At 35.6% G+C, this 16,721-nt stretch overlaps 1 protein-coding gene across 4 annotated transcripts in view; it reads right to left on the bottom strand.

Annotated features, from left to right (window-relative positions):
- Positions 1-2,124: 2,124 nt before the first annotated feature.
- SPIN1 (spindlin 1) overlaps positions 2,125-16,721 on the bottom strand; it is a 69,318-nt gene continuing 54,721 nt past the window's right edge. For all 4 annotated transcript variants that reach the window (XM_064735309.1, XM_064735307.1, XM_064735306.1 and 1 more), the window contains exons 3-6: positions 16,309-16,357; positions 10,847-11,100; positions 9,671-9,904; positions 2,125-6,459 (exon numbers count right to left, since the gene is read on the bottom strand). In XM_064735309.1, the coding sequence (XP_064591379.1) occupies positions 6,260-6,459; positions 9,671-9,904; positions 10,847-11,100; positions 16,309-16,357 (737 nt within the window). In that variant the 3' untranslated portion in view covers positions 2,125-6,259. The remainder of the gene's footprint in view (positions 6,460-9,670; positions 9,905-10,846; positions 11,101-16,308; positions 16,358-16,721) is intronic.

Raw genomic sequence — 16,721 nt, 5'->3', positions numbered from 1 at the left:
TTCTTTTAGAATAAAATCTCAGCTCCTTATATTGTTTGGATTTTCTTCCCCCTTACCATCAGAAGTTCTGAATCAGAGTGGTTAGGTTTTCTGCCTCACTTTTTCACAAAACTGCACTGTAACTCCCTTTTTTATTTTTTGTCTATGAGCAACTGAGTAGACAATACACTGAGATGCAGTAATAATAATGGAAGAGGATTTTGTGTCAGGCAGAACGACATCCTTTTAAGGCAAAACCTGAATTAAATGAAAAATGCTGGAGAATATTGAGCACTCCCAGCACAAGAGAGTTCCAAATTTCCATAATGAAATGTGTGGCATCCTATCGAAAAATTACTTGCAAAAACTGCTGTTGTCAGTCTTCCACTTTATCTTCTTTATCTTCTCTAGTGCTTCTGCTGTTAGTGCCGATTTAGTTCTTACAGCTTAAAAGGTTAATGTTTCGTAATTCATTAAATCAATGGAAGTTCAGGTTAGACATCTGCCTCTGTAAGCTAAAAATAGTGAGGAGTTAGTGAACAGTATGCAAAATCAAACAAATTAGTGACAGCTTTTATCCAGTGGTAAAGGTCTTTATGAAGATAATTTAATCAGTCATCCCCCAGTCCATTTCAAAGCTGAATACATAATGTGTAGCTAGCTAGTGCCACAGGAACAGAACGCATCAGCCCAAAACTCAGATGAGTGCGGCCCTGACACTGAGTAATCTTCCATAAAAGAAAGAGAAAAATAAGACCACTCTCTCCTCAGTGGCTGTTTACAAGGAATCACTTTGATCAACAAGAATGCGTGTTTAAAGTAGTGTAAAGTTGTGTTGTTTTTTTTTTTTTAATTAAAAAAAAAATTGCCTCTCATGTCTCAGATCTGGGTAGAACATCCTTTCACTGCTGAGATCTCAGCTGCATCCTGTTATATACACACAGGTGGACATTGTGCATATAGAGCTCTGCACTCTGGAAATCAGGAAACTCACAAGGCAATGGGAAGAGCAGAGCTTGAAAAAATCCTGACTAGTTTGATAACTTCCTCAGGCTGTAAATCCTGAAATGAATTAAAATGGTAATTTACTGATACTGGCAAAGAGGTTAATGATGTAACATGCTGAGGCAGGAACTTACTGAAAGAAAAATGAGTCAGATTGAAAATAATGCTTCAAAGTTTGTGAAATAGTAAAAATCTTTTATTATCTAGTGTTTGAGGATGAAAGAACACACCTCTGATTACCTTCACCTATTTTTACTTCTCCTTTTGTACCCTAATGATCTTAAATTACAGCAGCCCAACCTCCTCCAAAATATCCTTACTGAACTTTATCCTTTCCAGAAAGCAGTAGTCCCCTGAAGTCATCAATGGCTCCACTGCTTATAGCATGAATATAAAAAAAAATTATGTCAAAATAAATAACTCAGTGAGCGAATAACTTTTTTTTTCCCCCTGAAAATTTAACCTGTTCATATTGACAAGGAGGAACCTGACAGATGTGAAAATACAATACAGCAGCATTAACACAATAGCTCTGAGTAAGACCCCTATCACCCTCTTAAATCTGAGGAACATTTCAGAGGCTTGTAAGTCAGCTTGTAAGCAACCAGCTCTCAGGAGCAAGTTCATTACTGCAGTGATAGACAACAAAAATATCTTTGCTTTTCTAAGCCTTCTCTTTTTCTCTATACAGAGGAAGATGCCACCAAACTGAGGGTGGTTTATTAGTGGTAATACAGAACAGGTTCAGGCATTAGTCACAAAGTGTAAGTATCTATTGTTAACTACAATTTAACAGACTGATCACAGAGATAAACACCTACTTTTCGCAGGTGCAAAGACTTTTTGGAATAAAGTCTTAGACTCTCCTTAATCACAGATGTACACAATATAAATCTTCACTGGGAGCAGTGTCAGAGACAACAGGATACAATAAACTGGATGATGAACTAAGGGAAAAGGCTTGGATATGCATGCAGGCATTCTCCATATTCTCCATGTTCTTCAGTATATGACTATATGAGCTTGGTGCCAAAAACATGGTTTAGAACTACAGAATCATTTAGGTTGGAAGAGATCCTTCAGATCATCGAGTCCAACTGTTAATCTAACACTACAAAGTTTACCACTATACCACATCCATTAAGTGCCATGCACCCTTTATTATCAGAAAAGTAATAAAGAAAATCTGTTCAATATGGGAAGCCTGCCTTAGTAATTAAACCACATAAAGTCTTCAAAACAACTTAGAAGACTTAAGAAAATCCACAACATGGTAATGTTATCTTCTTTCCTCATCACCTCCAATTTGCATCAACTTTGTTTTTTATCACCAGAACAATACACTTTATTAAATTTTAAACTGCTTTAATTCAAAGTAAATTAATGTACCACCAAAACATTGAAACATGCAAAATGCTTCTGCAGTTCCCCACTGCCAAGACATTTTGTGTGCTCTGGAAAGAGAGACTGCTTCACAGATCTGCACAGCCCCTGGTGGGGGGGGAATTTTCTGTGTTTAGGTAAATACAATTTAACAGTATGCTTTTCCTTAGGTAAGTCCCATCTTGCAAGCAAACATATTTCACAGGGCAAGTATTATACCAGCATACATGGCTCAGCATTAAAATAATAAATCCCCTTCAATCAGAAAAATGAAGAAACTGCTTCTTCAAAATCTGAAATCACATCTCTGTGTTTTGCTCATGAGAACAAAGTTTACAAGCATAAGTTGCACATAAAGGGTTTATTTTAAATGTTTTAAGGATAGAGTTACATCATAATTATAAAAATTACTTACAGAATTAAGTAACAATTTAAAGTGTTTATACTTCTAAATGCAGAGAACAGGGAACTGTCTACATTGTTCAAAATAAAATAAAAATAAAGAAACCAAGCTCTAAAGATGAATTAATTACCTAATTTAAAAATGTGAACACGAAGACCTCTGAACTATACACATACCAAGAACCATCCAAATTGCACTAAAGATGTAAAATACAAAAAGCACAGCATTTTCAAGGAACCAGAAACTGTTTTTACCATACTTCTTTTCCCTGATGCAACTAGACAATTCTCTCTGAAGACAAAGCTCCTATGCTTAAACAATCCATTTAAAGATTCCTATTTACCTATTCCAACAAAAAGGGTTTTCCCCATCTCTACTCCAACGTAGTTTAGGGTTTGGCACTCAAAAGAAAGAAGAAGAATGTAGTGTTCTGCTATTCAACTGAAATTTTATTTTTTTCTTCAACAGAATACATGGTCCCTTCAAATGCTGTATGACACATACAACTGGAAAATTACCTTCCGTTGGCACTATGCTCGTCTCACCGGTGCATTTAATCCTACTAACAACCATTAAAACAGCACAATAAGCAAATTCACAAAAAACTGAACACAAAATAAAAACAGAACAAAACAAAAACCTAAACATTTTAACATGCAACTTTAGTTTGTTACATTGAATGTTCTAACCCTCTAAGCATGCAAAAAAGGATGGTCTGCATTTAAGTTCGTTTTTTTTTTCCCTTTTAAGTTTTACATGGCAGCCTGACATCACACACACGCACACACACAATATACAACAATACTACAGCAGGTAAATGTGAAAGGTGAATAACTTTTTATACAAAGATCCATGGCTTGTGCCATCACAAGCCCTATGTGATTTTGGAAAGTAATGTTGAACCCCTATAACAAGGAACCAACATTTTGTTACCAGGGTAATGCAAGCACTGCATGCAGATCTGAAACATGAGCCTAAAACAAAGCCCAAAGCAGATGGGCAGGGAGTGGAATTAGTCTCAAGCCTCAAAACTGTGGTTTAAGCTATCGAAAAAAACCAAATCCAAAAAAACAAAACAAAAAAAAAATCCCCAAAAAACCCCAAGTGAAAATATCCACACAACAGACAAAGGGGACATCCAAAAATGACAGTGAAATTTACAGTTTGTAGATTATACTCTAATTGCCAGAATACATAGTGTATTCAATAGGCTTGCAGAAAACCCACAAATGCAAGCCTAATTCTAGAAGTGTTCCAGTAGACCTAAACCTCAGATATTTCAAAACAAACCTCTTATTCCTCAGATATATAGCCCCAAGCTCAGTGTACTAGGTAATCCATGTATCTTGTGTGTAATTAATACACTCACTCATTCCTATGCCACAAATACCGACTTGGGCTCACGGAGCCAGGCTCAGCTTTGAGATTTACATGCAGGACTCTTAAGAGTCAATAGAAAACACAACAGATCTGCAGGATGAAAACACTGTGTTGCAAATCTGCTCACTTTGTTCAAACACAAGAAACATTTACGACTCAGGTACTTACTGCATAAGGACTGCATCGGAAGCTATTCACTGAAATACAATAGCCTGCCTTTGGTTGCCCATGATGAAATACTGGACATAATGCAATATAGTAGCAATGGACAAAGAATTAAGGTATCATATTTATACGGAGAGTATTTATTACCATTCAACAGCATAATGAGGCACAAGCCTTAAGGCTAAAATATGAAATCAGGCAAAAAAATGGACAGAAAGGGGCTTAAACCACTGAGTCTTCAATATCAGGAATACCCACAACAGAGGTCATCTGCACCTCTGTCCTCTGATTAACAGCTCCTGCATTCTTCCACTAATGGCACACAGCTGGATATCAGGGTATTTGTTCCTTCCATCAACAGTGTTAACTGTCTTCACGTTCTGTACTTCTGTGAAGCAGTTCTTGAAACTTGCAGAGCTCTGCCTTATTGTAACATGACAACCTTGTTGCTGTGCTGCACTGTTGTTCCAATTCCATTATTTTTAACAGCTGCCACACTTAAGGAAATCCTATTTTTCATTTACAACTATCTTGCAAGATTATAACCATGAAAAGATTTTGCAGTTGTGGGCTGCTATTTACATCCACAATCTAATGCAGATGACCGAACCACTGAGACTGCCTTATAGCTTCCATTAGATAGTACACCACTGGCATGCAGAACTCTAGTGTTCATAAATGAAATTAATGTTAACAGCATACCTCAAAGCAAGTACAATGTACACCACAAAAGGCAACAACAGGTTTAAATTGTAGATTTTTCCAGACACTCCTTAAGTGGAAAAGCCAGAAAAAGAATAAACCGGGAAGATGCCTTCTTGAACCAAAATTATTAAAAGCAAACCAAACAAAGGAATGCAACAGACTGAGCAGAAGGCAACAAATGCTTCTCCTTCTCTAAAATTACATCTTCACTGTAAAAGGACATCCCCTCCCACTCCCCTGGTGTAAGATTGTATTTATCATGTAAAATATTAACTACTGTTAGGCTTCTAAGTCCACACACAAACATTCAGGTTGCTAGGTTTTGATTTTAAATGAGAGACTACTGATGCCAATGCGTAGTCTAAAGTCTTCTGAAGTAGCATATATACTGTTAGAGTTGTGGCACCAAGCACTTGGGTTTTGCTAAGAAGTGTGTATAACAAACAAAGAAAGAAGTACAACATTTAGGATTGAAGGCAGCCTTGTTGCATGTATTTTACTGGTTCCTACAACTTGTAAATATGGGCCATTCACCTGCATATTCTAATTAAGTGGTTATACAGATTAAATGTAATTTTATAGCTTAAAGCCTTTTCACTGAAAGGTGCGTAATCCAACACTTGATATCCTACTGCCCTGTGACTAGTAAAAAATGCACAAGCATTTCCATACACTGCAAGTTCTTAAAAAGCTAAATTTGAAATAAAGTGTAGAAACACAGCAGATTGATGTTACTTGGGTTAGGCACTCCTTGATACTGCACCAACTGTTTAAACCTTTCAGAAAAGTCACCTCTGTCCCAACCCTGAAGACAAGGACTGCCAGTATCCAAGAAATTAAATTTAATGTTACAAAAGAAGGCATATCAAAATATCAAACTACACTCGCATGTGGCAGTTGAACAAGTGAGTGCAAGATTGAAGAAAAAGTCAAAATCTATGAAAAAATTTAGATTAATGATTACAACACTAGATCAACTTTACACAGCTTGAATTTGCAGCTGTTCTTTGCTTTTAACTCCCTCCTGCCCAAACATACTGACTTCCTTCAAGAAAAGGAGTTCTTTTACACAAAATGTATCATGTTTGTATTACTCAGAACAAAACAGTTTTGCTGGCAGAGATTGTGGGTTCGCAGGGACATTTAAGCTTTCGTTAAACTGGAAAGCAGTCAAGTCTTTGTGTCTACAAATTTTACATTTAATAGTTCCACAAATTTGGCAAAAGTTCATGATGATGTCTAGGATGTCTTCACCAAATCGTAGACATAAATATGGAAATCATCATCAAACTTGATGAAATAGACAGATGGTTTGGCTTCCACTTGATGAATGACCATGCCAGTCCTTTTCGAGCCATCTTCTTTGGCATATTCCACTTGTTTGCCTACCAGGCTGTCCACAACTTCACCTGGTTCCCGTTCTGCAGGAGGTGAATCATCTGTAACATAAACCCAGAATGCTTTAGTAGACATTTTAATAAAATTTTGCACTATGAAAGAAAACTGCACAGTCATCTTTAAAACTCATACAAAACAATTAGAATTTGTAAACAGATTACCTAATTTCATTCAGACAAGCATTTAACAATTGGCATGCTTGTAGAAAGTAGTTGCAGAAAAAGTCTTCAAGCAATGCTGTCTTCAGTGTTATTAAGACAAAAATAGCACTTTGGTAAGAGAAGTAAAATTTTGACAGGAGGGTGTATGCACAAGTTGTAGAAAATGGCTGTAGATAGCTGAATTTCTGCTGAATGAGCAGAAAAAGGCATTGGATCTACTTAGCAGAAAGGTACCCTAACTTAACTTTCCTCTTCCCACACACATTATTCAAAGGTTCAATGCGTGCATTTAACTACAACAGAAGCACCTCTTCTGAAATGGTAGTAGGTGTCAACTCCTTATTAAAAGGGACTTTTGACCCCATATTTGAGTAATTTTGGTAAAGTCTGACTGTATTATCTTCCTCTCTGGCAAAACCTAACTGGACAATCCCTATGCTAAATCTGGATTACGAAAGGTGTGATTTGTAGCATGCCAAGTGATTGGATACAAGCCAATTACGGAACTTGATAAAGGGTAAAAAGGACTGTGTGGAGAACTGAAAGCTAACTACATCTTCTTTCTCAACTTCTCTTTGATTCCTAATTCAGATAAACTTGTAGTTTGCATTCTAAAGGAAAACTTTCAAAAGCAGTTGCAATATCTGATGTAGCTTTTATTCTGGAAATCATAAGCTTTTAAATACTAATTTAGTTACAAGTTTGTATTAAGAATCCCTTACAGATTCTACCAATTTTATTTTGAGTTTTGAGAGCTGTGAAAAAACTCTTAAAGGAGAAAAAAAAAAACATCAGGGAATGAATAGACTGGCTTGCATTTGCACTTTGCAAGTCTTGCAAACAGAAGGCTTTTGGTTTTCACTTCCTCTATAAATGCATTGTCACGCATAGTTATTACCCTCTTAGTATGAGTTTTATATTTCTTGGCAAAGATGCAACTCCTACATTTTCACTGAGAAGTGTAGGCCAAGTTTTAGTATCAGATCCAGCAATATATTTTCCCCTCACAAAAAGAAAAAAGGTTAAAACAAATTACCTATTATTTGGTCTCCTCACATGTGCAGAACCTATATTTGATAAGGGACAGTACCCTAGAAATTTTATTTATAACATTATGGCAAGTTCCACCAAATTTATAGAAGTATTTGTAGATATTCTAAAATCTGAGTTTGAATAATACTACTCCAAAATACTAACATCCAATTGTTGAGTCAAGGACATGATTCAAAATATCTGGAAAGCACTCACATTCAGGAAAGGAAGCAAATACTTAGAAGTGTTTAGAAAATCAGTAAGCAATAATCTTTTGGCAAGCACAGAGGGTAAAGTGCACTAAAACCAATTAAGATTTAAATGGAAAGAAAGCATTTAAGCTTTCCCTACTCCCAAGGTGGAAGAAAGCAAAGCAGACTTAAAATACATTCCTAGTCCGTTTTGATGGTTAATACAAAGAACAAGTTATTTTAACATTCAAATCTGAAAGAGCCTGCTTTATTTCTTTAAGAAGAGGAAGACCACTTTTTTCCATTAACATTTGTGGTTCCTTCTTTAAAGCATCAGAGATGTTGCTTTTTGCTAGGGCCAGAGGAGATGGTAATCTAAACACATCATTAACACAGAGATTATGCAAATAAGTGCCACTTCTTTATTCTGCCAGTAGATCATTACCAGTGGTGCATCTGAAAGATGATCTCAAATTCAACAAATTACTAATTGGATAACTGTAGTGGCTGGCTACATAGTGCTTTGCATATGTATTAGTTACAATAATTTTCTTTAAATCCCAGATGGCTTTTGTCAGAAAGGGCTTTGTTACACAGGAGAAGTAAACCCAAAGTATTCTTTATAATATCTTTCTTTGAACTGACTATCTCAATCTCTAGAATAATATTGATTCTGTGAAAAGCCTCCTAAACTAATAGAAGTCCTGAAGAAGACTACTTCATCCAAAATGACAGGAAAGATATTAAGAGGAAATCTTTTCTTATTAGTGTTACAAAATGTGAGAGAAAATCAATTTCAAAAAATAAGTACTTCTTTCCCACAAGCAACTACTCAAGAAGTTTTTCACACTGAAGACACATAGCTAGTGAAATTGTTTTTACTATATCAGTCTGACCCCAAATATTCATTCCCACAAGAACTGCTTCAGAGACACAAATAAGAGCCAACTCCACACAACATGATACTTCTATAAGAAAACAGCAGTGGAAGATTTCTGGCTTGTAAATTTCCACTAAAAAACCAAAATGTAAAGTCTTTCACAGTAGCACACCCATATTTTCAGCAGAATTAGGATTAATTATGAAAAGGTATTACCCTGCATATGTCACTGCTATGAAAAGTTAAATATTTCAGCAGTTAACACAGATGTTCTTTCTTGTACTACCACATTTGTTAGCTGTGATACTTTGAAAAAAAATTAAATGGAATATCAAATATGATGGTTGTTTGTCAGCTGTCTTGACCATACATAAACCACAGCTAAATGTTTAACACAAAAAGCTGTCAAAAGAAAACAGTAACTTTTTGCCGTCTGCAGGTTATATACAACCACAAACAGGGACGGGACACCCAAAATCAGTGTCGTGAGCTGTTCATTTCAAACATCGGTCTCAGGACATTGTTAGGACAATGGAGACAACAGATGTGAACAGCTGGCTGATTCAAATGGAATGCTAAGGAAACAACGTTACAGCATTGCATAAAGCCATCTCAGTCCAAGTTTCAGCCAATCACACACACAGCAACAACAAAGTGACAATAATTCTATCCAATCATATGAAACACACGTAACTGTAGTTAACACAATAGAGACTTCTTCTCTAACACAATGGCTCATTTATGAGAGACAAAGCACAGAGACTCATTCATATTAAGCTTCTAAAGATATACATTAGATAAACTTGTTGCAACCTAAAAGGGCAAATCGCAAAAGTTTATTGTTCTATTTCTCACGTCTGTGCTACAGCTTAGAAAACTTTCTGCTGCATTACCAATGTTCACAAATCTCCTGTATGAGGCCTGCCTTTTTTACCATTTCCTCAAAATCCTCTAATTTTATGGATCCCAACATAAGCGGCCTACTTACTTGAATCAGGCATAATGCGAAGGTCACCTTCTTTATAATCATCTAAGAGCTGGTACATGTACAAGACAGGATCTTTCTCGTAGGTAATATAAAACCATGTGTTCATAATAGGAGCTCGAGCCAAAACCATCCCCCTCCATTCATCTTTTGAGCCATCCTCTGTCTCAAACATATGTTCCACGGCTTTACCAATCATTGTGTCTGCCAGGTGGGCATCACTAATTCGAGACGACGCTGAAACGACAGCATTTCAGAAATTCATTCAAAATGTGTCTTTGTAAAAATAATCTTTATGCTGATTAATGCACAAATCTTATTGGCAGTTAGTAAATTCATACACAAAACAAATAGTGTCCATTCCAGAGAGTTTAGTGCTGCAGAACTAAGAACTTCAGAATGTTGTTAAAATAATTATGAATTATTGTACTCCCTGTGATTGAACAATCACAATGTAAGCTAACAGGAGATCAATCAAGCAGCAGAGACTCTGTACTTTAACTAGACACTGAGCAGGGAGAGGCAGAAACAAAAGGCCTATCTCAAGGCAGTTCTATGATGGCATTAATTCAACTTTTGGGGATGGTTCCTTGTAACGCCACCCTACAGATTGTAACCAATTCCTTTGCAGTTAGAAGAGGCAAGAGCTTTTTCTATTTACAAACTAGTGCTTACTTGAGTAGATATCAAACTTGGTGGATTGAAAAACCTGCAGTTTAACAATCCAAGTGCTAATTCAGTAAAACAAAAAGCATTATTACTCATCAGGTTAATTCACTTAGAAAATGTCTTCCAGCCATTATTATAGTACATGGTGGTTGTACAAGAAAAAATGTAACCTTATTACTGTTAAGACACAGAAAATAGACAACACAGTCTAGATGGCTTAGAGTTGAAATTTTAACAGAAATATCAATGTTAATCTGAAAACTACAGAATGTACTGCATACTACTTTAAAGACAGAAGACAGCAACTGCACTCACTAGCATCATCAAAATTTGTTGGAATAGAAAAAAAAATCAAAGCATTTAGATTACCTGCCATGAGACAAAAGTGAAATTGAGCAGTAACATTTAAGTGGTCATGGGTTATCTGGGGGAAGTCTGCAGGGAAAACGTTTGGTGATAAATGTCAGCCAATATGTGTATCTATTTACGAGACAAAAACCAAACACTTACCAACTCTGTCTGGAAGAACTTCAAGTGCTGAAACTCTTTCATCTTTGTGAAGTTCTAGTCCATACACACAATCAAATCCATCATACTTTATGAGATAGAGTGAGGGATTTACAGGAACTTGATCAAGAACTGTGCCCTTCCATTGTGTTACAGGTCCACTTCCTTCTTTCCATCCGTGCTGTATCCTGCAGCCTACAATGTTTCTTCGTGGCTGAGAAATAGGTTTGCTTGGTCCCACATTGTTTCTATGTTTTCTGTACACAGATACAAACATTAATATTAAACAGGTACATACATAATCTGCCTCAGAAAATAACCGTATGCTTTTACATGACAATATATTTTATAGCTTAGCATACCTTATTCAAATTAGGTCATAAAGCTAATAAAATTTAATTGGAAAAAAGAAAAACATACTTAGAAGTAGTGACACATTTCTGACATGCTGTATAAGTTCAGTTTCCTAGCAGTAAATTCTAAATGTAGTTTGCTTAAACCAAAATAACAAATCCTATCCTTTGCTACACTGAATGTCAAAAGTGAAACTCACCTGATCAAATCTCAAAACACAAGGTTACCTGGCAGTACTACAACTTTACTACCTTGTTACTCTCTGCACAACAGTAAACAACTCCTTCCCAGAAGGAAGAAGTCAGTGCAAGCACTATGTGGCTGACTGAAATTCTTTCAAAATGTTTGTTTTCCCTAAAATGGACCTAATCCCTGAAGAAAATTTTGGCTCCTTCATTTACAGGTAATTTTGAGTCCAAGTAGTTTTAAAGACACATGACAGCAACAACACTTCCATATTTAATATGGAAAATTAAAAACTGCATGTAATGTAAATGGCCAGAGAGGGGATACTCCTTTATGTGGAAAACAGATCAAGTAACTTTTTTGTCCTTCTGATATTATCCTGGAATTGGCATGAAAATTCCCTCTGGTAAGTAACAGCTGCTACAGTTCTGATGAACTGTAATGTAAGCTATTTGACAGTTCCAAATCACTGAACGTGGTATACAAGTTTTGTTTTATCCAGCTATCAAAAACACAATTTTGAACACAAATGGAAGAAACTAAGGGGGATTATGACAATATATAAAATTCTCCTGGATATCAACTATTTGTAAAACAAATTTTTGAGCTACTACTTGTAGCACACATCATTTCAATGGCAGTAATATGTGCACACAACTAGCTTAAAAGTAACATCTAAAAGATGATGAGTTGCAGAAGGCAATATTGTTCCTTAGATTAGAGATTGTGAGCAAAGAAAAAAGTCTTCAGATACGATTAATGCTCTCATAGAAGTCCCTAGATGATCCAAAAAACACAGATAACAATCATACCACTGAAATCCTGGAAGCAGTATTTCAGAATAATACACTCACAATATGATACTGGAATGTTTAACACTGTATCATAACTGTAATCGTAACTATTAAAAACAAGATACACAATTAACTTCAGTACTTGTCCCACCTCCAGATTTTAATTCATCATGAAGATCTTAGCAAGGGTATTTTCAAATTTCACTTTTGTTATCATTTGAGGTTTCCAAAGATCAGGCTGCAGTTTTGCATTCCTAACCTTGATAGCACAGATAATTGGAACAGGCTTGAGTTCCTATAAAGAAAAACTCTCTCACAAAGCTGGATCTAATTTTATGCAAAAACTAGAATGTACTTTCAGATTCTAGCTCTACTCAAGTATATATGTGTGTTTTTAATTGTAACAAGTGTCAGTAATAGCTTACTATTACAGAATAAGTTCAGAGATCAGGTTCTCAGCACAAAATTGAGGTTGTTTTGTATTCGATTCATTTAATTAGTGCTAATGGAACACTGGTTTATTCAGAAGGGAATAAAAACTACTAGAAATAAAAAAAGTTTAAAACTGACATTGCTTTGTCTAGTTTAAGTAGTTTATGTTGCTCATCATTTCATCTTTCAAAAAAAAAAATATAATGCTATTGATATTCAACCTCATAGTCAACTTTTACTTTCTGATTACAAAGCATAATATTTAATATTTATTTGGAACAATACAGTAGAAAGCTTTACACTCATCCTAAAAAAAGATGGAAGAAGATAACATAACTGAGTTCAAACAGGTTAAAATGCCTCAGAGCAAAGATTATTAGGAATTTAATTACAAATCAAGTACCCACTACATGTACTTGCAGTTCAAATTTTTGTTTGAAGGTTGCATAACTGAACAGCTGCTCACTTCTCATTTGAAGTGGTCCATACTATAACAAATTAGATACTCAAGCTAGTAAATAATCAAGGAAAACATACTTGTATCTGAACATGGTAAGAAAGCAAGCAAAAGTTTCTAACTATTAGGAAGTAAGTTATGAATGTACTTCCATGTAAGACAACCAAGTAACCAAATCTCCTTTCCTCAACAGCGTGCCATTTTTGTAATAAATCAAGTTACACAGATAACCTTCTATGATGTTCTATCCAGAAGGTCCAACACAATTTTTCCTTCTCTTTCATTAAAACAGTATTTAAAATTTCCACAGACATTTGCTCTTGAATATTTGAAAACAATTAGACATGTAAGAAACGAAGCCAGGATAAACAGAAAATAGCAAGTCCTGGAAGTAGTTCTTGACACATCAGACACATCATCATTGTAAACGGCCTTTCGATTCTCAAAAGTTTCTGATCCTCTTCTTTATCTTGCAGGCTGTATGCTGTTAAATAAAAACCTAATGCGAAAAAGTTTTATTATCAGAACCAGATACTTTGGAAATGTTCTAAAGACTACACAGTCAGAAGGAAATCTGCCCAGATGTTAAAGCTGTGTTTATATGGTCCTTACACAAACTTTAATTTGGCTACTGCTATCTGGGAAACCAACATATTTCAGAACTGCAGAGGACTGCCAGCAGAAAAATCAGCTATTACCAGAGAGTTGTGCTTAAAACACAAACTAGCATTTATAAAAATAGGAATGGCAATGCCCAGTAACCTACAAAGTTACTCATTTAAGTTTTGTTGTTGATTGTTTTTTATCCTTATCATGTCATCTCAGAAAAACACCAAAAGGAAAAAAAAACCAGAAGGATGAGAGAAAATGACTCTCTCTCATATCTCTCAGATATGCAAAACATGCACAACTGTGAAAAACTGGAATGAAAATGAAAAAATATTATAGAAGCAGTACAGTAGCAGTGGTCAATATGCCTTCAAATCTCTCATGGTACAAAACAAAAGTTATTGAAAATAGGATACAAAACTTAATACAACTGTGATCTAATTCATGTCTATGACTAATAACATAATGGTGATCTGAGAATTGTTATTAACTACTTTTTAGAATATTCAGACTATGAGGCATGTTAATTAACACAGAAGTTTTCAAGTATATTCTGTACTCCTTCAAAAATAAAAAAATTCATTAAGTTGTGAATTTCAGTTCTGGATGCTGCAGAAGCCAAGAGCACATTACATTAAAGTGGTATCAAAATTTCAAAATGTTTAAGTCCACTTGTAATAAATTGCAATTATAACCTACACCTCCAAGTCTCTGAATTGCTAACTACAAGAAATCTGGAGAGCCTATGAAGAAAGGATTGCTTCATACCTGTCCTAGATCTTGCACTATCCTTATACACTAAGCGTGGAAAGAATGACATTTTTGAATTTATTGATTGACCTGATCCCAGTGAGGTCAGCTTCATATTGGCAGAGATCACCACTACTCAAGACAGAGTGCTTGGAAGAACTGCCCTAAAACCACTGGAATCATCTCCTAAAGACTCAATGGTTGTGGGCCCCTCTTTCCTTTAAAGAAAAGGGTATTGTCTGACAAATAGTTAATTGCTATTTAAAGAGTTCAGAAGGCTCATCCACACTGCTCATTCTATCACAGCCTCACTTACTTAGTCATGCCTTGCTCCTTCCTCTGCCACAAACCTTCTGAAACAAACCTTTAAAATCTCCATGGCCTTTGAGTACTAGTAGGCTTCTTTTTTTTTTTCCTTAAATGAGGACATAACTATATAAATAGCTAAATCCAAAGTACATTACTAACTCACAGCTGATCATGTTGGCTCAGAGTAGTGTCAGCATACAGTATTACATCATATTCATATCCTACTCATTTATGGTAAACTATAAACAATGTTCCACTACTACACTTCATTCTCAGGCAGCACACAAGAAGTCACCTTGGCTTGGTACAAAAAAACCTTAACTAAGTAATAAAAAATTGAACTAAATTAACATAAAACTGAGCTGGATGCTTAATTAAACACCTCAAAATTATGTCACTTAAGATCAAAACTTGTTATGTCCCACAAAAGCTTTTATGCTAATAAGTTTACAGCCTATTTAGTTATTTAAATAAGTGTATATTAACACAACAATAAAGACAAATCTAGCCACCCTCAAGTACAAAAGGCAACCCACCTCTGATAGTCTTCCCATCATACACTCCTTTCTCTGAGCGGTTGAAAGAGAACAAGAGAAATTAAAGTTTAACCAACTCTACCTGCCCCTAGACAAAAAAATGTTTCTCTTTGCCTTCTATGAAGATAGACAAGAATGGATAATGATGAGCTGGTGGAAGGCATCAGAGTAGTTTAACATCAAGTGTTGTCTCTGGGAAACAGTTAACACTGTTAATAGTGATTAACTAGATTAATTGTGGAAAATACACCTGCCAAACAAATTGCCTGTGATTGATACACACTATATGACTTTACACTTACAAACAGCTGGTAACATTTCAAGTTTCCCACTTACCCAGCTTAGATTTCTCTCACCAGATACAGCCAGATATGGTATCTTGCTGCATGACACTAAGACCAATTATATCCAGAAGGTTGCCTCTACTTTCACACAGCTACTCACCAGTGTTCAGCTCCACTATATAAGATGTTGAAGATGGAAAAATAACATGCCATGAAAGTGTAGCAAAAGCAGGTATCCTTCCTTCACATACCAACAGCAACTTCCTTACAGAAGTATTTCAGTATATTCTTTATTTTTAAAAAATGAAAATTTTTTTCCAACACTATAGTTACAATGCTATCTATGATTAGATATATCTGAGATTCCTTCCCAACTGGGTTCTTAGTAAGGATGATCAGCAGATTTTTTTGATCTGGTGACTGCATGAACTCTGTGCCAGAGAACAAACATCCTACAGTAGACATGTCTAAGCTATGCCTGAAAATCCTTCTCTACAGTTTCCAGAAGAATTTCAAAATTGTATTAAAAAGAAATATAATATTAACAGTCAAAACAACATTTAAAACTTTATCTGTGGGGCTTTCTTTACCCTACTACCCTCCTGAAAGGATTAAAAGTCTGACTCTACACACATACACAGACTGAATATTATTCCACAGTTTTCAAAAACAGAGTGGAACAATCAGATATATTTCTAGAACAGTACTTCCAGTTACTGATAGCTATTCTTTAGTAAATATATCAACAACTTACTTGTGGGATGTTCTTTTCTTCATCATGCTGGCAGACACTCCTGCATGACCTACAATATAAAAGATGTTGGAATTACTGAAAAATAATTTAAGAACTTACATAAAAGCCATCATATTGAATGTCAAAATGTAAAGAATCCAAACACTTCCTTTTATGACTGATCAGTGAAAAGGCTCTAGAGAGGAAAAGGCTCTAAAGAGGTAGACATTGGCTATTTGCACATGAAGCTGGCGTGGACTGAACTTGGCTGGATGCCCGGTACCCACCAAAGCTGCTCTATCTCTTCTCTCAGCTGTACAAGGGAGAGAAAATACAACCAAATGTTCCTGGGTCAAGAGAGGGTCAGAGAGGCATCACTCAACATTTACCATCAGAGGCAAACCAGGCTTGACTTGGGGAATATCAATTTATTA

The sequence above is a fragment of the Zonotrichia leucophrys genome, chromosome Z, assembly GCF_028769735.1.
Source record: "Zonotrichia leucophrys gambelii isolate GWCS_2022_RI chromosome Z, RI_Zleu_2.0, whole genome shotgun sequence".
NCBI lineage: Eukaryota > Metazoa > Chordata > Aves > Passeriformes > Passerellidae > Zonotrichia > Zonotrichia leucophrys.
This window is presented reverse-complemented; position numbering and strand designations above follow the sequence as displayed.